Genomic DNA, 23,288 nt, shown 5'->3' on the forward strand with positions numbered 1-23,288 from the left:
TGAGCAATATTTTTCGTGGGACACGTCTTTAAGGCCTCCTGCACAGAATCCAGCCCTGGCCGCAGCCGGTGATCCCTGTGTACCTGCACTTTTCTTTTTATGTACTGTGCTAGGCGATGACACGGAATCTGCAGCCATTCTGGAATGGCCGCGGATCGGACGGCTTCCATTAACATCAATGCAAGTTGTCTGTGCGGGTACCGCTCGAAAATGGAGCATGCTACAAATTTTCCTCCATGAGTGGAAATCGCTATTGATTTCCGCTCCTATGGAGGAAGCAGCGGATCTCCATAGGAAGTAACGGGCGGTATTTCCTGCAGATTCCGCAGCAAATATCCACCCGCGAGCAGCAGCCCTTAGTATTACTGCAGTATAGTTATCTTACTATTACAATATGTTAGGACTACCAGATCCTGACAAGATCCTATACATTTCATAAGGGTGATTGTCCCAACTAAAAAAATTGTGGATGTTAAGATGTTTGCTTTTTCTACTCCCCACTTCAGATACAGATGAATGCCTGGAGAATACCGCCTCGTGCCCTTTGCATTCAAACTGTACCAACATACCTGGTTCATACAAATGTGAATGTCAGCAAGGCTATGGTGGTGAAAACTGCACGGATATTGACGAGTGTTCAACAATAAACCAATGCAGTGATTGGGCGGACTGTAACAATACTGAAGGCTCCTACAACTGTGCATGCAGGAATGGTTACTCTGGTAATGGGGAGGAATGTGATGGTGAGTATATTCCTTAAAGTAATAGTACTTTCCTTACTTCACATAGTAGATACCCATGCTGGCACATGTATGGATTGGTAGTTTTACAGCTGAGCACTCTGTGCTATCCGTCTCCATGATTATTCCTTATCTCATACCACCCTTCAGCTTCTACAACCTATATACAATATCTGACAGCAATTTAATTTTCTTTATACAATATTGCAGATATTGATGAGTGTTCTGAAAATTCCTCTATTTGTGGAGAAAATGCAGCCTGTAAGAACACAAATGGCAGCTATGAATGTACTTGTAATACTGGATTCATCAAAGTAAATGGAATTTGTGTGGGTAAGTACAGCGGGCCATTCACATCTCATTTATTACATCTAGGCGTTCCATCAGAGTTAAGGGAAACTATCACTGCCATTGTTAAAACCTGCTGACATGTTTCAGTTCGTTTCCATTTGTGGTCCATCACATTATTGTTTTTTCCCCACAAAAGTCTTGAAAACAACCGGAGATCTGCTGGTCTCTATTTCAGCAGATCTCGATAGTGGCAGGGATAGGATTCCATCCAGGAGGTCCATCTTCACTGATTAATGTAAGCTGTGATGGAAACTCTGGATATAATCATGTTGTAATAAAGTTTTATATCATGAGTAAAGCTGCAGCAGGTGCTGCAAGTTATCAGTCATGTTAAAAGGTTTGGAGAACAGTGAAGAGGGCGAGTTAAGCTTTGTTAACATGACAGAATTTGGCATGGATTTTGGTGTCAATTCTGCATGGATGCCGCATTAAATCCATGTCCAATTCAGTTGTCTGAGAAGTCACATCATAGTTTATACAGCACTGATTTCTCTGTGCATCGACTTGGAAATTTGGTGCTTTATTTATATGGTGCCAAGATATTCTGCAGCATTTTACAAATTAGAGGATACATTTACAAATCAGACACCACTTATGATATTACACTGAATTTGAGAAGTGCACATTGTGGAAAAAACAGAATTGACACATCACTTGTTGATGTGCATTCAACATTGAATCTGGGTCACATAATCCACACGCAGAATAGCCCATTTGAATGTTCTGCCCAATCATGGACATGATGGGAATACACCTCCGTACATGGTGGATGGGATGGCATGGAATACGGAAACAGACGAGTGGGCTGCGCTACACTCTGCAACTACTATAAAAGTGAATGAGTTATTAAAACAGCATCATACAGCAAGATTTACTGTTTGTGTAACTCAGGAGCTACAAACTGCACAACTCTGCGTGCTTCGCTGTTTCCTTAACTTCCGGTCACTACTATGAGAATTTTGGAGGCAGCGTAAAACAGCTCTGCTTGGCTTTTTTAGTAATCCCAACCATCCTTGTCCCCCGCACACAGCTGGACTGGAGGACAGAAGAGGTCAGTTCTGGAGACAGATGTAGGTTCCAGAGGTGGTACCTATATCCAAGTGACTTTTATTGGCATATCCTATGGATATGTCATAAAAGTGGGAGGTGGGAATACCCCTTTAAGGATTAAAAGTGCCTCTTATTCCTGTGTCTGGACATGGTTAGAGTACAGTGTGTTTTTAAGACAGATTTAGGAATTGTGACTTTTTATAAAGTTGCAAAATTTGTTGCTTAAGGGTGGGTTCACACGAGTGTGTTTTTGTGCGTACTTAGGTGCGTACATACGTGCGCACCAAGGTACGAGCAAAAACACGCATGAACACAGCCGCGTGCTTATTGTCAATGCAGCCGCGGCTGCTGCTGGCGGCTTCATTGAAACCATTGCTCTGGCGGCATCCCTGCATTCTTTTTCAGGGAAGGGCTTTACATATAAACTGTAGTAGAGAATCCTGCTGCTGGCATCCCCATCAATGGTTTTTCAGGGAAGAGCTTCATAAACCCTTCCCTGAAAAGCCATTTAAAATAGTGTACAAAAAAAAAAAAGGAAACTCACCTGCCGGGGCTCAGCGGCCACTTCTACCGCTGTCCCTGGCTCTGTAGTCCTGAGCTATCAGCAGCCGGGATTTAAAATCCCCTCCTGCTGGTAGCTCTGATTGTGATTGGCTGAGCACTTCAGCCAATCACAATCAGAGCTACCAGCAGGTGGGAATTTTAAAATACCCGCCTGCTGATATCTCAGCACAGCAGTGCAGAGTCAGGGACAGCGGCAGAAGTTGCCGCTGAGCCCTGGCAGCCGTCAATGGCTTTTCACGGAAGGGCTTCATAAGCCCCTCCCAGACAAGCCATTTAAAATACTGTACAAAAAGAAAAAAAAAAGTATACTCACCTGCCGGGGCTCTGCCGCTGTCCCCGGCTCTGTAGTTCTGAGCTATGAGCAGCGAGCGTACTCGCTAAGGCAAATTAATCGAGCGAGTATTGCCTTATGCGAGTACCTGCCCACTTGTCTCAAAAGATTTGGAGGCCGGCTGGGGTGAGCGGTGAGTTGCGGGAGTGAGCAGGGGGTGCGTATGGGGGGGGGAGAGTGAGATCTCCCCCCTGTTCCTTCCCACTCTCCCCCGCCGCTCCCCCCCCCCCCCCCTCGCTGGCACCCGAATTTTTTGAGACGAGCGGGTAGGTACTCGCATAAGGCAATACTCGCTCGAGTAATTTGCCTTAGCGAGTACGCTCGCTCATCTCTAATCACAATTTAATCTGCATCTAAATGGAATGTATATTGATTTATATCTCTTACCCATATCAATTGATGACCGTTTAATATGTGTCCACAACATTTACAATTCTTTTTTTTTACGTTGAAATATACCCAATTCAGAATTATTACTACTATTTATAAAATTCTTCTTTTTAAATTCTGGTTTAGATGGAGCTAAAATATTCTGAATACTTGGGGCTTGATCTAAAAAATCTTAATTAGAGATGAGCGAGCACTAAAATGCTCGGGTGCTCGTTACTCGGGACGAACTTTTCGCGATGCTCGAGGGTTCGTTTCGAGTAACGAACCCCATTGAAGTCAATGGGCGACCGGAGCATTTTTGTATTTCGCCGATGCTCGCTAAGGTTTCCTTGTGTGAAAATCTGGGCAATTCAAGAAAGTGATGGGATCGACACAGCAACGGATAGGGCAGGCGAGGGGCTACATGTTGGGCTGCATCTCAAGTTCACAGGTCCCACTATTAAGCCACAATAGCGGCAAGAGTGGGCCCCCCCCCCTCCCAAAAACTTTTACTTCTGAAAAGGCCTCATTAGCATGGCATACCTTTGCTAAGCACCACACTACCTCCAACAAAGCACAATCACTGCCTGCATGACACTCCACTGCCACTTCTCCTGGGTTACATGCTGCCCAACCGCCCCCCCTCCCCCCCACAGTGCACACCAAAGTGTCCCTGCGCAACCTTCAGCTGCCCTCATGCCACACCACCCTCATGTCTATTTAGAAGTGCGTCTGCCATGACGAGGAACCGCAGGCACACACTGCAGAGGGTTGGCACGGCTAGGCAGCGACCCTCTTTAAAAGGGGCGGGGCGATAGCCCACAATGCTGTACAGAAGCAATGAGAAATAGAATCCTGTGCCACCGCCATCAGGAGCTGCACACGTGGGCATAGCAATGGGGAACCTATGTGCCACACACTATTCATTCTGTCAAGGTGTCTCTGCATGCCCCAGTCAGACCGGGCTTTTTAATTCATAGACACAGGCAGGTACAACTCCCTATTGTGAAGTCCCTGTCGACCGACAGCATGGGTGGCTCCCTGGAACCCACCGGCGGTACATAAAAATATCCCATTGCATTGCCCAACACAGCTGAGGTAGTAGTGTCGTGCTTAATGCAGGTGGGCTTCGGCCCACACTGCATGCCCCAGTCAGACTGGGGTTCTTTACAAGTGGACACATGTAGGTTAAACTCCGTGTGCACCTACAGCATGGGTGGCTCCCTGGAACCCACCGGCGATACGCAAAAATATCCCATTGCATTGCCCAACACAGCTGAGGTAGTAATGTCGTGCTTAATGCAGGTGGGCTTCGGCCCACACTGCATGCCCCAGTCTGACTGGGGTTCTTTACAAGTGGAAACAGATGCATTTATAATTCCCTGTGGACCCACAGCATGGGTGGGTGCCAGGAAGCCACCGGCGGTACATAGAAATATCTCATTGCATTGCCCAACACAGCTGAGGTAGTAATGTCGTGCTTAAAGGGGTTGTCCCGCGCCGAAACGGGTTTTTTTTTTTTTCAACCCCCCCCCCCGTTCGGCGCGAGACAACCCCGATGCAGGGAAGTAAAGAAAGTTTACCGGAGCGCTTACCTTAATCCCCGCGCTCCGGTGACTTCAATACTTACCGCTGAAGATGGCCGCCGGGATCCTCTGTCTCCGTGGACCGCAGCTCTTCTGTGCGGTCCATTGCCGATTCCAGCCTCCTGATTGGCTGGAATCGGCACGTGACGGGGCGGAGCTACACGGAGCCGCTCTCTGGCACGAGCGGCTCCATAGAAGACTGCAGAAGACCCGGACTGCGCAAGCGCGGCTAATTTGGCCATCGGAGGGCGAAAATTAGTCGGCTCCATGGGAACGAGGACGCTAGCAACGGAGCAGGTAAGTAAAAAACTTTTTATAACTTCTGTATGGCTCATAATTAATGCACAATGTATATTACAAAGTGCATTATTATGGCCATACAGAAGTGTATAGACCCACTTGCTGCCGCGGGACAACCCCTTTAATGCAGGTGGGCTTCGGCCCACACTGCATGCCCCAGTCAGACTGGGGTTCTTTACAAGTGGAAACAGATGCATTTATAATTCCCTGTGGACCCACAGCATGGGTGGCTCCCTGGAACCCACCGGCGATACACAAAAATATCCCATTGCATTGCCCAACACAGCTGAGGTAGTAATGTCGTGCTTAATGCAGGTGGGCTTCGGCCCACACTGCATGCCCCAGTCTGACTGGGGTTCTTTACAAGTGGAAACAGATGCATTTATAATTCCCTGTGGACCCACAGCATGGGTGGGTGCCAGGAAGCCACCGGCGGTACATAGAAATATCTCATTGCATTGCCCAACACAGCTGAGGTAGTAATGTCGTGCTTAATGCAGGTGGGCTTCGGCCCACACTGCATGCCCCAGTCTGACTGGGGTTCTTTAGATGTGGAAACAGATGCATTTATAATTCTCTGTGGACCGACAGCATGGCTGGGTGCCAGGAAGTCACCGGCGGTACATAAATATATCCCATTGCATTGCCCAACACAGCGGATGTAACGTCAGCTGTAATGCAGGTGGGCTAAAAATTCATTTGATTACACTGTAGGCGAGGGCCCACAAAAATTGCTGTATCAACAGTACTAATGTACATCAGAAAAATTGGCCATGGCCAACCAAGAGGGCAGGTGAAACCCATTAATCGCTTTGGTTAATGTGGCTTAAGTGGTAACTAGGCCTGGAGGCAGCCCAGTTTAACCAAAAATTGGTTGAAGTTAAAGTTTCAACGCTTTTAAGAGCATTGAAACGTATAAAAATTTTTTAGAAAAATTATATGAGTGAGCCTTGTGGCCCTAAGAAAAATTGCCCGTTCGGCGTGATTACGTGAGGTTTCAGGAGGAGGAGCAGGAGGAGGAGGAGGAGGAATATTATACACAGATTGATGAAGCAGAAATGTCCCCGTTTTGGATGGTGAGAGAGAACGATGCTTCCATCCGCGGGTGCAGCCTACGTATTGCTTAGGTATCGCTGCTGTCCGCTGTTGGAGAGGAGAAGTCTGGGGAAATCCAGGCTTTGTTCATCTTGATGAGTGTAAGCCTGTCGGCACTGTCGGTTGACAGGTGGGTACGCTTATCCGTGATGATTCCCCCAGCCACACTAAACACACTCTCTGACAAGACGCTAGCTGCAGGACTAGCAAGCACCTCCAGGGCATACAGCGCGAGTTCAGGCCACGTGTCCAGCTTCGACACCCAGTAGTTGTAGGTGGCAGAGGCGTCACGGAGGACGGTCGTGCGATCGGCTACGTACTCCCTCACCATCCTTTTACAGTGCTCCCGCCGACTCAGCCTTGACTGGGGAGCGGTGACACAGTCTTGCTGGGGAGCCATAAAGCTGGCAAAGGCCTTGGAGAATGTTCCCCTGCCTGCGCTGTACACGCTGCCTGATCTCTGCGCCTCCCCTGCTACCTGGCCCTCGGAACTGCGCCTTCTGCCACTAGCGCTGTCGGATGGGAAGTTTACCATCAGTTTGTCCACCAGCGCCCTGTGGTATAGCATCATTCTCGAACCCCTTTCCTCTTCGGGAATGAGAGTGCAAAGGCTCTCCTTATACCGTGGGTCGAGCAGTGTGTACACCCAGTAATCCGTAGTGGCCAGAATGCGTGTAACGCGAGGGTCACGAGAAAGGCATCCTAACATGAAGTCAGCCATGTATGCCAGGGTACCTGTACGCAACACATGGCTGTCTTCACTAGGAAGATCACTTTCAGGATCCTCCTCCTCCTCCTCTTCCTCCTCCTCAGGCCATACATGCTGAAAGGATGACAGGCAAGCAGCATGGGTACCGTCAGCAGTGGGCCAAGATGTCTCTTCCCCCTCCTCCTCATCTTCTTCCTCCTCCTCCTCCTCCTCACCGCGCTGAGATATAGACAGGAGGGTGCTCTGACTATCCAGCGACATACTGTCTTCCCCCGGCTCTGTTTCCGAGCGCAAAGCGTCTGCCTTTATGCTTTGCAGGGAACTTCTCAAGATGCATAGCAGAGGAATGGTGACGCTAATGATTGCAGCATCGCCGCTCACCACCTGGGTAGACTCCTCAAATTTTCCAAGGACCTGGCAGATGTCTGCCAACCAGGGCCACTCTTCTGTAAATAATTGAGGAGGCTGACTCCCACTGCGCCGCGCAAGTTGGAGTTGGTATTCCACTATAGCTCTACGCTGCTCATAGAGTCTGGCCAACATGTGGAGCGTAGAGTTCCACTGTGTGGGCACGTCGCACAGCAGTCGGTGCACTGGCAGATTAAACCTATGTTGCAGTGTCCGCAGGGTGGCAGCGTGCGTGTGGGATTTGCGGAAATGTGCGCAGAGCTGGCGCACCTTTCCGAGCAGGTATGACAAGTGGGGGTAGCTTTTCAGAAAGCGCTGAACCACCAAATTAAAGACATGGGCCAGGCATGGCACGTGCGTGAGGCTGCCGAGCTGCAGAGCCGCCAGCAGCTTACGGCCGTTGTCACACACGACCATGCCCGGTTGGAGGCTCAGCGGCGAAAGCCAGCGGTCGGTCTGCTCTGTCAGACCCTGCAGCAGTTCGTGGGCCGTGTGCCTCTTCTCTCCTAAGCTGAGTAGTTTCAGCACGGCCTGCTGACGCTTGCCCACCGCTGTGCTGCCACGCCGCGTGACACCGACTGCTGGCGACGTGCTGCTGACACATCTTGATTGCGAGACAGAGGTTGCGTTGGAGGAGGAGGAGGAGGAAGGTGCTTTAGTGGAGGAAGCATACACCGCCGCAGATACCACCACCGAGCTGTGGCCCGCAATTCTGGGGGTGGGTAGGACGTGAGCGGTCCCAGGCTCTGACTCTGTCCCAGCCTCCACTAAATTCACCCAATGTGCCGTCAGGGAGATATAGTGGCCCTGCCCGCCTGTGCTTGTCCACGTGTCCGTTGTTAAGTGGACCTTGGCAGTAACCGCGTTGGTGAGGGCGCGTGCAATGTTGCGGGAGACGTGGTCGTGCAGGCCTGGGACGGCACATCGGGAAAAGTAGTGGCGACTGGGAACCGAGTAGCGCGGGGCAGCCGCCGCCATCATGCTTTTGAAAGCCTCCGTTTCCACAAGCCTATACGGCAGCATCTCTAGGCTGATCAATTTTGCAATGTGCACGGTTAACGCTTGAGCGTGCGGGTGCGTGGCGTCGTACTTGCGCTTGCGCTCAAACTGTGGCACAAGCGACGTCTGGACGCTGCGCTGAGAGACATTGCTGGATGGGGCCGAGGACAGCGCAGGTGATGGTGTGGGTGCAGGCCAGGAGACGGTAGTGCCTGTGTCCTCAGAGGGGGGTTGGATCTCAGTGGCAGGTTGGGGCACAGGGGGAGAGGCAGTGGTGCAAACCGGAGGCGGTGAACGGGCATCGTCCCACCTTGTGGGGTGTTTGGCCATCATATGCCTGCGCATGCTGTTGGTGGTGCCTCCCCAGCTGATCTTGGCGCGACAAAGGTTGCACACCACAGTTCGTCGGTCGTCAGGCGTCTCTGTTAAAAACTGCTACACCGTAGAGCACCTTGACCTGTGCAGGGTGGCATGGCGCGAGGGGGCGCTTTGGGAAACAGTTGGTGGATTATTCGGTCTGGCCCTGCCTCTACCCCTGGACACCGCACTGGCTCGGCCTGTGCCCACACCCTCACTTGGCCCTCCGCGTCCTCGTCCTCTAGGCCTACCCCTACCCCTCAGCATGCTGTATTAGCAGTGATTTGATTTCACAGGCAGGAAAGAAATTGGCGCAAGGCTGCACTGAACCGTAGCTGGTTGCGTCTGATTTTTTTACGTTCTCCACGCAGCACACACGTACCCAGAGCCCTTAGGACTGACAGAGGCAGGGCAAATATACTTTCTTCCCTTTTGTTTAAAAGGATAGGCCCACTGCGTCTATTCACTGAATAATAAGTTTAATAACTGACATTGTGTTGCGGCCCTGCAAAAGTGTCACAGAACTTTACTGTTGCAGAGTTATTAACTGTGGCAGAGCAGGTATTTCCCAGGCAGGAAAGAAATTGGCGCAAGGCTGCACTCAACCGTAGCTGACTGCGTCTGATTTTTTCTGAACGTTCAGCGCACAGCACACACGTACACAGAGCCCTGAGTACTGTAAGAGGCAGGCCAAATTGAATTTTTTCCCTGCTTTTTACAAGGAACACCCACACTGCGTGTATTCAATGAATACTAAGTTTAATAACTGTGTTGTGGCCCTGCCAATTTGTCCCAGAACTGCAGTGATGCAAAGTAATTCGCTACCTACAGCAGATCAGGGATTTCCCATGCAGGAAAAAAATTGCCGCACGCCTGCGGTAAAACGTAGCTGACTGTGTCTGATTTTTTCTGAACGTTCAGCGCACAGCACACACGTACACAGAGCCCTGTAAGAGGCAGGCCAAATAGAATTTTTTCCCTGCTTTTTACAAGGAACACCCACACTGCGTGTATTCAATAAATACTAAGTTTAATAACTGTGTTGTGGCCCTGCCAATTTGTCCCAGAACTGCAGTGATGCAAAGTAATTCGCTACCTACAGCAGATCAGGGATTTCCCATGCAGGAAAAAAATTGCCGCACGCCTGCGGTAAAACGTAGCTGACTGCATCTGATTTTTTCTGAACGTTCAGCGCACAGCACACACGTACACAGAGCCCTGAGTACTGTAAGAGGCAGGCCAAATAGAATTTTTTCCCTGCTTTTTACAAGGAACACCCACACTGCGTGTATTCAATGAATACTAAGTTTAATAACTGTGTTGTGGCCCTGCCAATTTGTCCCAGAACTGCAGTGATGCAAAGTAATTCGCTACCTACAGCAAATCAGGGATTTCCCATGCAGGAAAAAAATTGCCGCACGCCTGCGGTAAAACGTAGCTGACTGCGTCTGATTTTTTCAGAACGTTCAGCGCACAGCACACACGTACACAGAGCCCTGAGTACTGTAAGAGGCAGGCCAAATAGAATTTTTTCCCTGCTTTTTACAAGGAACACCCACACTGCGTGTATTCAATGAATACTAAGTTTAATAACTGTGTTGTGGCCCTGCCAATTTGTCCCAGAACTGCAGTGATGCAAAGTAATTCGCTACCTACAGCAGATCAGGGATTTCCCATGCAGGAAAAAAATTGCCGCACGCCTGCGGTAAAACGTAGCTGACTGTGTCTGATTTTTTCTGAACGTTCAGCGCACAGCACACACGTACACAGAGCCCTGTAAGAGGCAGGCCAAATAGAATTTTTTCCCTGCTTTTTACAAGGAACACCCACACTGCGTGTATTCAATGAATACTAAGTTTAATAACTGTGTTGTGGCCCTGCCAATTTGTCCCAGAACTGCAGTGATGCAAAGTAATTCGCTACCTACAGCAGATCAGGGATTTCCCATGCAGGAAAAAAATTGCTGCACGCCTGCGGTAAAACGTAGCTGACTGCGTCTGATTTTTTCTGAACGTTCAGCGCACAGCACACACGTACACAGAGCCCTGAGTACTGTAAGAGGCAGGCCAAATAGAATTTTTTCCCTGCTTTTTACAAGGAACACCCACACTGCGTGTATTCAATGAATAATGTATGTCTTCTGGCCCTGCCTTCACAATTCTATCCCTGTAGTATTAATGCCGGGTGCAATGCTCTGCACAGCCGGTTTTGAGAAAAAAAAAAAAAAAATGCAACACTGCTAACAGCAGCCTGGACAGTACTGCACACGGATAGATGTGGCCCTAGAAAGGACCGTTGGGGTTCTTGAAGCCTACACTAACTCCTAACACTCTCCCTGCCTAACCCCCACTTCTGTCCCTATTGCAGGGCGCAATGCTCTGCAGATCCAATTTTGGAAAAAAAAAAAAAAATACTGTGCTAACACAGTACTGCACACTAGTAGATGTGGCCCTAAGAAGGGCCGTTGGGGTTCTTGAAGCCTACACTAACTCCTAACGCTCTCCCTACAGCAGCTCCAGCACGATAGTACTTTCCCTCAGCTGAGTCACAAGGCATGTGTGGCGAGCCGCGGGAGGGGCCGATTTTTATACTCCGGTGACATCTGATCTTTCCAGCCACTCACAGCAGGGGGGTGGTATAGGGCTTGAACGTCACAGGGGGAAGTTGTAATGCCTTCCCTGTCTTTCAATTGGCCAGAAAAGCGCGCTAACGTCTCAGAGAGGAAACTGAAAGTAACCGGAACACCGCGTGGTACTCGTTACGAGTAACGAGCATCCCGAACACCCTAATATTCGCACGAATATCAAGCTCGGACGAGTACGTTCGCTCATCTCTAATCTTAATCCCTCTTAGGAATTGTACGAGGGATGAAGATTTTGAAGGTCAAGCCCTAATTCTCAATAAGTGCTTCTTGGAAAAAAAAGTATCCTGAAAAAGCTGTAGAATCTGCATACAATAGAATATTAGAAGAAAGTGATATAGACAAAAAGAAAATAGAAGGGACTAAGATTGAAAGAAGGGAGGAGGACACTCATTTGGACACACAAGCTTTAAAAAATAGAATAGACGGGAAAGCGAAAGGACCGTGCTTAATCACAAAATACAAATTATTAGGAAAAATTGGTGTATATTAGAAAATGACCCCATTCTAACTGAATTTATTGGAAGTAATCTGCAACTAGTTTTTAGGAGAATTAAAAGTATTCAGAATATTTTAGCTTCATCTAGACCAGAATTTAAAAAGAAGAATTTTATAAATAGTAGTAATAATTCTGAATTGGTTATATTTCAATGTAAAAATATTGTGGACACATATTACAGGGTAGGACATCAATTGACATGGGAGAGAGATGTAAATCGATAGACATTCCATTTAGATGCAGATTAAATTGTGATACAACATTTATTATTTATTTATTAGAATGCCCTTACGGCTTAAAATATGTCGGGAGGACGAAAGATGCTTTAAGAAGTCGCATCTCAAGCCATAAATATAACATTAGGAGAGGTTTTAATAAACATAGTGTCTCCCGACACTTTTTAGAGTTTCATAATCACTGTACTAAACACCTTAGAGTAACCCCACTAGAACACATCTTTTCCCATTCTATCAGCCAATTAAGAAAAAAAGAAATGTTCTGGATTTACCGTTTAAATACATTAACATTAGAGATGAGCGAACGTACTCGGTAAGGGCGATTTCGCAATCGAGCACCGCGATTTTCGAGTACTTCACCACTCGGGTGAAAAGTACTCGGGTGCGCCAGGGGGCAGGGGGGGCGCGGCGGAGCGGGGGGTAGCAGCGGGGAACAGGGGGGAGCCCTCTCTCTCTCCCTCTCCCCCCCACTCCCCTCTGCAACCCCCCGCTCACCCACAGCGCCCCCGAGTACTTTTCACCCGAGTAGTGAAGTACTCGAAAATCGCGGTGCTCGATTGCGAAATCGCCCTTACCGAGTACGTTCGCTCATCTCTAATTAACACCCTTTTGTCTGAATGACGTTTTCAAAAAAATTTGATTAATATTTTTAGAGAACATTTCATTAAAAAGTGTTTCGTGTATTATACACACACACACATATATATATATATATATATATATATATTAATTTATAATAAATTTACAGATGACGCGATGCAGATTTTTAATAGAATATTATTGATAAATAATTCATTTTGAAAGAATTATTTCTAAAATGAAAACTATATTGATTAAATTATTTATTTTTTATAAATCTCTTTTAGAGAAAATTTAACCTTTTTATATATGAAAAAGAAGTGTATATATATATATATATATATATATATGTATTTTTGAGGAGGTGGAAATATGAATATGGACTGACCACTTCACTTCCTAATAGAGCCTAAATAAAAATCGGCTGTATGAACGCGACTGGAACGCATCAAGCGTTCCATGGATTAAAGACTCCGGTCCCATGACCAGAGTCACATGACTAGATCATGTGATTGAATCTCCTCCCAGAAGGAGGGCGGACTTATGGATGGCGTCTGTAGCGAATACAACATGTGTAGGTAAACCTTTGTATAGCTATATAAGGTGGTTTTATCTTTGGTTTTTATATGGATTTGTGCTTGAAAAAGGCGTAGATTCACGTCGAAATGCGTAGCAATAAAAATATTCTTTCAAATACGGACCAGCAGTCTGCATTCAACCCTTGGAGCGTGGGGAAGTTTTTTCTTCTTTTTTGTGAGGGATATTCCTTAACCCTTTCCAATCCACTGTCTGGCGTCTAAAGACATTATGATTTAAGGCTGTACAGCTCCGATGTTGGAAGACGTCCTTTGGGGTTCTCTTACTGTATATTGCCAGTCTCTTTGCTGTTGGAGCCTATCCAACATGTCACCTCATGCAGTACTGGCTTTAGTCAGCAGATAGCGCCATTGTATAACGGCAGAAAAAGAGTAAGCCCCCTAGGAAAACCAGGATACAAATTGGATTGGTAAGGGTTAAAGCCCTGATTATGCAGTGAGCTTTCTCTTCCCGGCTGCTGCTTGTGATACAGAGACCAAGAAGGTTTAGAGGCTAACGTGGACACTAGGCGCCGGCAGAGATCCCTTGGGGATTTTCTGCTGAGTACCAGCTGAGTTACCATTTGGAAACCTTTATTATTAATACTGTGGAGATGAATTTCTTGGGATGAGGCACTGATTATGGCTTTTTTTTCTATTACTTTTATTGCATTTTAAGCTAGAAAGGGGTAAAAGGGCTGCCAAAAAACTGGTGCCGTCAGTTATTCACCTAATGGTAAATTCCCCCATTGAGTCTTTATATAAAGCGGACTTCGTACAGCCACCAATATTAGAGAGGAGCGAGCACCAAAATGCTCGAGTGCTCGTTACTTGAGTCGAACTTTCAGTGATGCTCGAGAGTTCGTTTCGAGTAACGAACCCCATTGAAGTCAATGGGCGACTCGAGCATTTTTGTATATGACTGGTGCTTAGCTAAGGTTTTCATTTGTGAAAATCTTAGCAAATCACCAAAGTCATGTAAAAAACACAGAAATGGATAGGGCAGGCGAGGAGCAACATGCAGGGCTGCATTTCGGGCTCCGAGGTCTCACTATTAAGCCACAATAGTGGCAAGAGTGAGACCCCCCCCCCACTGTCAGCATAACGATCGTTCTCCTCTGCCACAGCTGTAACAGCTGTGGCAGAGAGGAATGGTGTTAGCCCATTGAATTCAATGGAGCCGGCAATACAGCCAGCTCCATGGAAAGCAATGGGCTGCCGGCGAGCGCGGGATGAATTTTCGGGAAGGGCTTAAAAATATAAGCCCTTACCTGAAAATCATCCTAAAATGTGTAAAAAAAAATAAAAAATTATGTCAGCATTAAGATCATTCTCCTCTGCCACAGCTGTAACAGCTGTGGCAGAGAAGAACGATGTTAGCCCATTGAATTCAATGGAGCCGGCAATACTGCCGGCTCCATTAAAAGCAATGGGCAGCCGGCGAGCGCGGGATGAATTTTCGGGAAGGGCTTAAAAATATAAGCCCTTACCTGAAAAAGAAAGATTTTAGTGTAAAAAAGAATAAAAATGCAGGCATTCTCTTTAATGGAGCCGCTGCTGCTACCAGCGACTCCATTGAAGACAATGGTCCGCTGGCACACCTGAATTCTTTTTCAGGGAAGGGCTTTACACATAATCCCTTCCCTGGAAATGAATTAAAAGTGATTTAAAGGGGTTGTCCCGCGGCAGCAAGTGGGTCTATACACTTCTGTATGGCCATAATAATGCACTTTGTAATGTACATTGTGCATTAATTATGAGCCATACAGAAGTTATAAAAAGTTTTTCACTTACCTGCTCCGTTGCTAGCGTCCTCGTCTCCATGGTTGCCGTCTAATTTTCGCCGTCTAATGGCCAAATTAGACGCGCTTGCGCAGTCCGGGTCTTCTTATCTTCTCAATGGGGCTCCGTGTAGCTCCGCCCCGTCACGTGCCGATTCCAGCCAATCAGGAGGCTGGAATCGGCAATGGACCGCACAGAAGAGCTGCGGTCCACGGAGGAAGAAGATCCCAGCGGCCATCTTCAACCGGTAAGTATAGAAGTCACCGGAGCGCGGGGATTCAGGTAAGCGCTGTGCTGTTCTCTGTCTGCCGGGACCAGGTGAGTATATATATTTTTTTTATTTTTACACATTTCTGGATGAATTGCAGGGAAGGGCTTATATATTTAAGCCCTTCCCGAAAATTCATCCCGCACTAGCCGGCAGCCCATTGCTTTCAATGGAGCCGGCTGTATTGCCGGCTCCATTGAATTCAATGGTCAGTGCTCGTTTAATCGAGACGAGCACCGCGTGGTGCTCGTCTCGAGTAACGAGCATCTCGAGCACCCTAATACTCAAACGAGCATCAAGCTCGGATGAGTATGCTCGCTCATCTCTAACCAATATCTTTGTGCTGTTGCGGTAGAACTGATGCAGTAGATATGTATATTTTCTCAGCATGAGCTTCAGGTTTTATTAATTCACCATTTGTATATGTACAAAATGCGGCTCACAGTTATGCCTAAATTTGTCTATAATTCGGTGATAATGTGCCATTCTTCCAGGAGATAACAAAGACTGCCTGTTATTTTCACAGATGATGTAGAATGTGACCGTCCAGAGTATTGCTCAGGAAGAATATGTATAAATACAATAGGCAGCTTTAAATGTACGTGCCAGCCAGGATTCAGCGAAGTCAATGACAGCTGTATCGGTAAGAACATCTGCTTGTATTTACAGGATCCAAAATATATACTGTGGTGTTCAGATCTCATACAAATGAAGCTTGACTGAGCTAATATCACATAATAGACACTAATACCTCTTTGCATTAAGTTGCTTCCACATGCATGCACAACGTGTGTCATGGTAGGGGCAGGCAACACAGGATCAGGGCACGATGTGGACACCGAGCTTGCAAAAATATATTTTTTATTATAACAAATGAATTCGGAGGATGAAATAGCAATCAAAATGTTGTCACTTGCACGCAGTTAGGCAGTTACTATGGAAATATCAGGCAACTTAACTGGCCCTAAATAAAAGTAGGAATAGCTTTAACGTTAAAGGAATGATATAACAGTCTTTTGTTAATCACACTTTAACCATAGAACAGGTGATATTATTACCGAACGTATGAACCCAGTAAGAAATGGTGTTTTTTTGATGGAGAGAAATCTCGACATCAAAAATTTGTGCCTATCTTTTGGCGGGTGATTTGTTTCAGCGTGTCAAAAAATAATTCATCTGAAAGAACCCATAGGAAACCGTGGGTTGTTTAAGAAGTGATTTTTTTGACATGCCTATTCACGCCCGTGTAAAGGAGCTCTTAGAACGTACCTTTAGCCACTTTTCTCTAACTTTAAACAACCTATTGGTTTGCTTACTTTGTGACAGAATTTTGGCGCACATTGTCGCCCAAGGAACACTGCTATTCAACACACACTTCTCACTAAACAATGCCCCAGGCTGTGCAAGGCACAATAAGTGTCTAAAACACTTGTTTATATATTTATTTGTAACTAGCTGATATACCTGCCTTTGTCCGAGTTAATTTGATACAGGTGTTTATGTGTTGTTTGCATGGGAAATTTTATGAAGTCTTGGCTACTTTAGAGGAACCAAGGAATAAAATATGTATACACATAGAGGAGAGTTAGATTCTCCTCAGTCTGCATGTACCGATGTTCCTCTGCAGAATGTACCACCCCTCCTACTTTTCTTACTTAGGAGCTAAAGAATGCTTGCGCTAAATTTCACGTTTTTACGACACCGGAATCTTACATTACAAAGGGGTGCACTTACTTTTGCAAATAGCATTGAATAATTGAGTTCTCACCCCCTTTACTTTTTTTATTTAGTACCTAAAGAATGCTCCTGCCAAATTCCATATTTGTATGACATCGGGAAGTTAAAGAATTATATTTGGTACATTACACAGGGGTGCCAATACTTTTGCACTTAGCATTGAATAATCATGTTGCGACCCCTTTGCCTTTCCTATTTAGGACCTAAAGAATGGTCATGCCAAATTTCATGTTTGTACGACATCGGGAAGTTAGAGAATCAAGTTTGGTACATTACACAGGGGTGCCAATACTTTGGCACTTAGCATTGAATAATCCTGTTGTGACCCCTTTACTTTTCCTATTTAGTACCTTAAGAATGGTCATGCCAAATTTCAAATTCGTGCGACATTGGAAAGTTAAATTAGATTTTGTACACTATACGGGGGAGCCAATACTTTTGCACTTAGAATTGAATAATCAAGTTGTGACCCCTTTACTGTTCCGATTTAGAACCTAAAGAATGCTCCTACCAAATTTCATGTTTGTACGACATCGGGAAGTTAGAGAATTAGTGGCGAGTCAGTCAGTGAGTGAGGACTTTTACCTTTATATATATAGATAAATGTGGTACAAGGTATGTGCCCCTGTTTTTTGGCATAAGTGATTCTGGTGCATTTTGCTTGGTAAATTATGATTTGATCATTTAGAGCATAAAAAGAGTGATATAAATCCCCAATGTAATTACTGCAATATCTTCATTTGATTCATTCTGTCAGATATTGATGAGTGCAGAGATCGTGTTTTGAATAACTGCTCAGTAAATGCTCATTGCTCTAATGTGGCCGGATCTTTTGAGTGCCAGTGTATGGTAAACTACGAAGGAGATGGCGTCACCTGTACAGGTAAGCAAATATACAGGTTTATTTTATTTTTTTATGTTGAATGAAAAGTCATTAACCCCCCAGCACTTTTTGATGAGCCTTGTTCGTTCTGCAGGAAAAGGACATTATAGTTTGGGATGAATAGAGCTTACCTTTAAATGGCACGCCATCCAAAACGAAATTTTGCCATGTGTTTCATTATGGATTTCCATATGTCATTCTCACCTGTTCTTTCCCTTGCTGCATCCGTCTCTGTATATCACAATGGGGCTGTTGTATAGTAACAGTGTTAATCAGGGTTCGATGACTTATGGTTCTTTTATACGGGACGAGCTGTCAGGATACCTAACAGCTTATCCCAGTGATGCTCGCTCAGGTACTGTTACACATAAGTGAGTGTCATCGGCATGGATGCGGAGCGGACCAATGAGCCTTCTCCCCCGCCCACTTCCATTCACAGTAAGCAGACAGACATTCAAAAGTGAATAACTGCTATTTACACTGAGCGGCACGTTGTCAGTTCTCTGCATGCAGAAATTGAATGATTGAACAATTCTCGTTCAGTAGCTGCATACATTTGCACTGGACGACTATCCCCCAAATTTCCGCGGGAGCACGAGAATCTGCACAATACTGCATGATAATTGTCCCCTATAAAAGGGCCATTATAAATTCTACTAGGGTCTGTGTGGAGCTCTAAAATTAAGATGTTGTGTGATAAGTAGTAGACTGGAGACTGACTACAATATACATAAAAGTCCAAATAACCAGGTGTGTGTGGAGGGGGGTGCGATGATAAAAAGTTGTGTTAACACAGGAGTACTTCTCTAGGGGTTTATTCAGGCAGGTGTGTTTTCCATCCATGTGCTGTCAGTGTATTTCACAGATAGCACAGCGCTGCTTGTGCAGCATCCCGTAGGATAACCCGGACACATGACATACGTTGAGGAGCTGGGAGTGTAAACTGTTGGCTTGTCATGGCGGCACTTACCAGGCTCCCTCCTGAAGGGACACATGTAGCCAAGGCCAGGTCAGCGCTGGGCCTCCTCCGGACACCCCCGGCATGGAGATGCCCAATAAACAGGGTAACAGGTGCAGCGGAATTTGTCACGTGTGACGCCACTGTTCCGATACCTCCCGGCATGACCATCGCCGGAGTGAATGAATGAGCCAAATACCTCAGGTCCCCAGGAATAGTCAGGGCCTGGAAATAAATTTACTAAGAATTTCACTTTGATAGTACGAGGCATAAATTCAAAAGATACTCTAGTGCAGGTAAAACAAGAGATTTGAGGTCAGGGAGGAAACTTAGAAAGATACGTTATCTGTCAGGAGCCGCTCCTGGAAGGGGAACTCTCCAGAGGAGAAAAAGGGGTAGGGTCACTCCACAGACTCTCCGGCAGACAAGTACCTCCACTCAGCGGGACTCAGACTTCAATATGCTTGAGTGTGAAACACAGATGATTAAGTACCTCTGCACGAGGCCTTGACTAACTGAACTTGCGCTCTGCTCACACCCTCTCTTTGGGGCTCACTTACAATTTGAATTGAAGACATGCATTCCGAGAAAACCTCTCCTTTTCCTCCATCTTCAACACAAGGGCTGAAGGTGCCCTCATGTGTCTCTGTATTTTCTTCAGCAGCTCTAGAAGATGGAAGATGGTAATTATTGTTTCTTGTCACCACCAGAAGTGTGGGTGGTGACAAGATACTTGGTGCTTGACAGAGGCTTGACGCCCGCTGTTCCTGATAGGCTGCTCTTTGTCGGTGTCCCAGCAGGTCCTGCCACTCAGCACTGCACTGCGGTCTCCTCATCTGAGTATACAGTGTGTGCTGCTGACCCCACTGAGGCTGCCTCCCCCCTACAGCACTGCACTGACTGAGTGCTCCCCTTATCCAAGCTGCTGTCACCCTCCCTGGCGTCACTGTCTTCAGCCCCGCTGTCACTGTATGCGCCGGCCGCCCCCAAGCGGTGCTGCACTGACTGTTGGCCCGCCTTACCGGGTCCGCTGTGACTGTCCCAGCTGTAGTGTGACAGCAGCGGTGGCCGTGGAGGAAGACAATCGCCCCCACCCCCTTGTAACGGCCCCACTATGACTGTCCGTGCCGCCTATGTTCTCCCAGCTCCCTTCTCATTACCTTGGGTGGCAAGGAGGAAGCGGAGGAGCGTTGGTCTGCACATGTAAGTGCTGAAGAGCGCCGGTCTGGCGTACTGTGATTGGTGGAGTAGTTTGACGACAGCACTGTAAGTCCCTCCACATAAAAAGGAACAGCCTGTCCCCTGGGCAAACAGTACAGTCATTTTTGTCTTGCCAGGAGGGTTAGGGATGTTTTGTGTTAGACTTACATAATTTGTTCTGTTACATGGAATCCTTTTCAGCAATTAATGTAAGCCTAAGGCTGAGTTCACACAGGGCGGATTGGCCTTGTGGCCGCTAATCCAGAGATTAGCCAGCCATGTGGACAAGATTTGTGAAAAATCTCGTCCACACGGGACGACAAATCCGTCGTGGCAAAGCCAGCTTCTGCCAGCGCTGTGATGCAGATTCCCTGGCCGCAGCATGTTCATTCTTTTTTTTTTCCCACTGTGGCCGCGCTCACCTCCGTGGGAGCCCCGGACACAATGGAAAAGCATGTGGCCAAGCCGCTCCAAAACCCGCGGCTAACTGCCGCGGGCTTTGAAGCTGGGCATTCCCAGCGTAAATCGCTGCTGCAAAACGGCAAGGTTTCCGACAGGAATATGTCCCGTGTGACCCCAGCCAAACAGGTAAACGCATGCCTAACCGTCCAGGCAAGGCAAAAATCACTTCATACTATGCTGCTAGGACCTTTGAGAAATCACCAATCAGGAGCCAGGGGTGTGACAGGGGCATTACTGCATCAAAGCCCTCTCAAACCCCTAGCTTCCTGGTGATGACAAGAAATAATAATAATACCAGAAGATGGAACCCCACAGATTGAAGACGACCTTTTTACAGCTCTCAAGCACTCACATTTATACCTTCTCCCACAACACGTGAAAGGATAGAATTGATACATTCACAGCAGACAGCTCATATTTTACAGACTTAACCCATCACACACTGCAGCTGTGCAATACACACAACAGAATGACAATGTTACGGCACTCTGACCCCTCGAGCGCCAGGTGGGGTGCCCTGATCTTCCCGCACCCCACTGTCCCTGCCTACTTGCCTCGGCCCTGGCTAACCCCAGGCGGACAACTGGACAGTGCTGGCTAGGGACCTGGCGACTGACAAGAAGAAACTAACTGATGGGGGCACAGAGTGCCGACAGAGAGGCAGATGGAAAAGACCAACAGGACTACAAGGCAAAGCAAGGCTGGAGGTGGAAACTGACAGGCAACTAGAAGGAGACTTACTAGCAACTAGCATAGACTGAGACAGGCTGACTAGATGCAAGCAGAACCAATAACTGGCAGTGAGCTCAGGTCACTGCCAGCCTTATAAACGAAAGACTCCGCCCCAGGGGTGGAGAGTGGGAGGAGCCAGCTCTCCCACTGCTGCGTAAGAAAAGTGGGTGAGTGCGGGCGGCACCCTACGGGCGGACACGCCCACGCCGCCGCACACCAGCCGCTCCAAGTCGCCGGGAGAGCCCCGACGTCAGGGCTTCAGGACGCCGGAGCCGACGCCGGGATGGCGCGCACTGACCGTGGGACCCTACGCCGCCCTGCATGGTAACAGACAAGACATTTTGCACAGTGCATGAACGCAAGACTTTACATGTATGACATTATGCAGGGGGCCAGGAAACCATGTACTGGGCCACTACACATGTCCCATTCTGGTCTGTATCATGAACGAGAAAACCACATGCAATGTGCACTGTCCCCACAGATCAAAAACACATGGACTGGCATTTGTTTGACGTGCAATACAAGTTGCACACAAGATTCTTAGGGCGCAACTCTCAGTATGGCTGTCTGAATGAGACCTAAGTAAGATCAGGTGTTTACTTCGGCTGCAGCAGCCACAGGTGACATCAACAGGCTGTGTAATACAAGGATGTACTCAGTGCTCTGGATCTAAATCTGCTGTCTGCTCTGGTTCACAGGTATACATAAATTGATCAGAATCTTCAAGTAGAATATTTTGGGGCAGGTTATACTCTCCTAATGTAAATTCAGTACTGGAATATCAAACTTATTTTGCATAGGGGATAACTTGAAATTCTGGTACAACCCCTTTAAGACTAAAATTAGTTATGTCACTAAGCAGTTAAAAAAGTACCTAAGTTGACTGAGTTCTGCCTCAAATATATTTACATGAGACATAAATTCAAAATCTTTAATAAAAAGGTGACATTTTTGGAAGGATTTCCCAATTTTTAATGTGACTGGTGGGAGGGGGGGGGGGGTTAATATATTTTCATTTACATTATACATAAAAAGATATTTCCTTATTAATTCTGAACAGCAAAGTAATGACACGTTTAGGAGCATCAGTCTACCTAATGCTGTTAGTGTAATGATGTTTATCGAGTTCATATCTGTTTTTATAGTTATTGATGAATGCAATTTAAATACAACATATTGTGAACATATCTGCACCAGTTTCCCGGGGGGACATATTTGCAGTTGCAACGATGGCTACAAAGTGAATGAACAGAACAGCTCTAAATGTGATGGTACGGTCTATTTTTTTAAATTAATGAATTACTAATGTATTATGTAGTAACTTATCAGCTTTCCATATACAAATTAAAAACCAATATTCTACATGAAATAATAGAGTATACTTAAAAATTATACATCCAGTTGCAAATCTGGGTAGGAGATGGAAGTGGAATAGAATTCGTTGTTCCCATTGAAATCATTGCAGTCTGAGCCAGGAGTGTAATAAAAGGCATCGCTCCCATTGATTTTAATAGAAGTAATGAATTCTAGAACAGTCCAAGCTTCAAAACCAAAATGGACATCCGGGTCGGCTGCACTGACAGCTCCATTGCTCGGGATCCTCGACGATCAACTATTAATTACCTATTCAAAGTCTAGTAAAATACATTTTCAAAATGTCATTACTGGCAAAATGTTATTGCTCTCAGGAAGAGAAACCAAGTAATCTTGTAGATATGATATATTTTAATGGCTAACAAAAATACATGATGTTATAGCGAGCTTTTGAACCTACTTAGGGTTCTTCCTCAGGCATAATGGAACAGATCTAAAGACGTATTTATATAAAAACATACACATGATCACATGGGAGGCCACAAACATGTTGTGCTTAA

General features: G+C 46.5%; 1 protein-coding gene across 1 annotated transcript in view; it reads left to right on the top strand.

Moving 5' to 3' along the window:
* LOC136631165 (fibrillin-3-like) overlaps window positions 1-23,288 on the top strand; it is a 35,165-nt gene that overhangs the window by 6,983 nt on the left and 4,894 nt on the right. The window contains exons 5-8 of the mRNA XM_066605567.1: window positions 507-743; window positions 951-1,073; window positions 15,966-16,082; window positions 17,934-18,059. Coding sequence (XP_066461664.1) covers window positions 507-743; window positions 951-1,073; window positions 15,966-16,082; window positions 17,934-18,059 — 603 coding nt within the window. The remainder of the gene's footprint in view (window positions 1-506; window positions 744-950; window positions 1,074-15,965; window positions 16,083-17,933; window positions 18,060-23,288) is intronic.

Source organism: Eleutherodactylus coqui, chromosome 1, assembly GCF_035609145.1.
Source record: "Eleutherodactylus coqui strain aEleCoq1 chromosome 1, aEleCoq1.hap1, whole genome shotgun sequence".
Classification (NCBI taxonomy): Eukaryota; Metazoa; Chordata; class Amphibia; order Anura; family Eleutherodactylidae; genus Eleutherodactylus; species Eleutherodactylus coqui.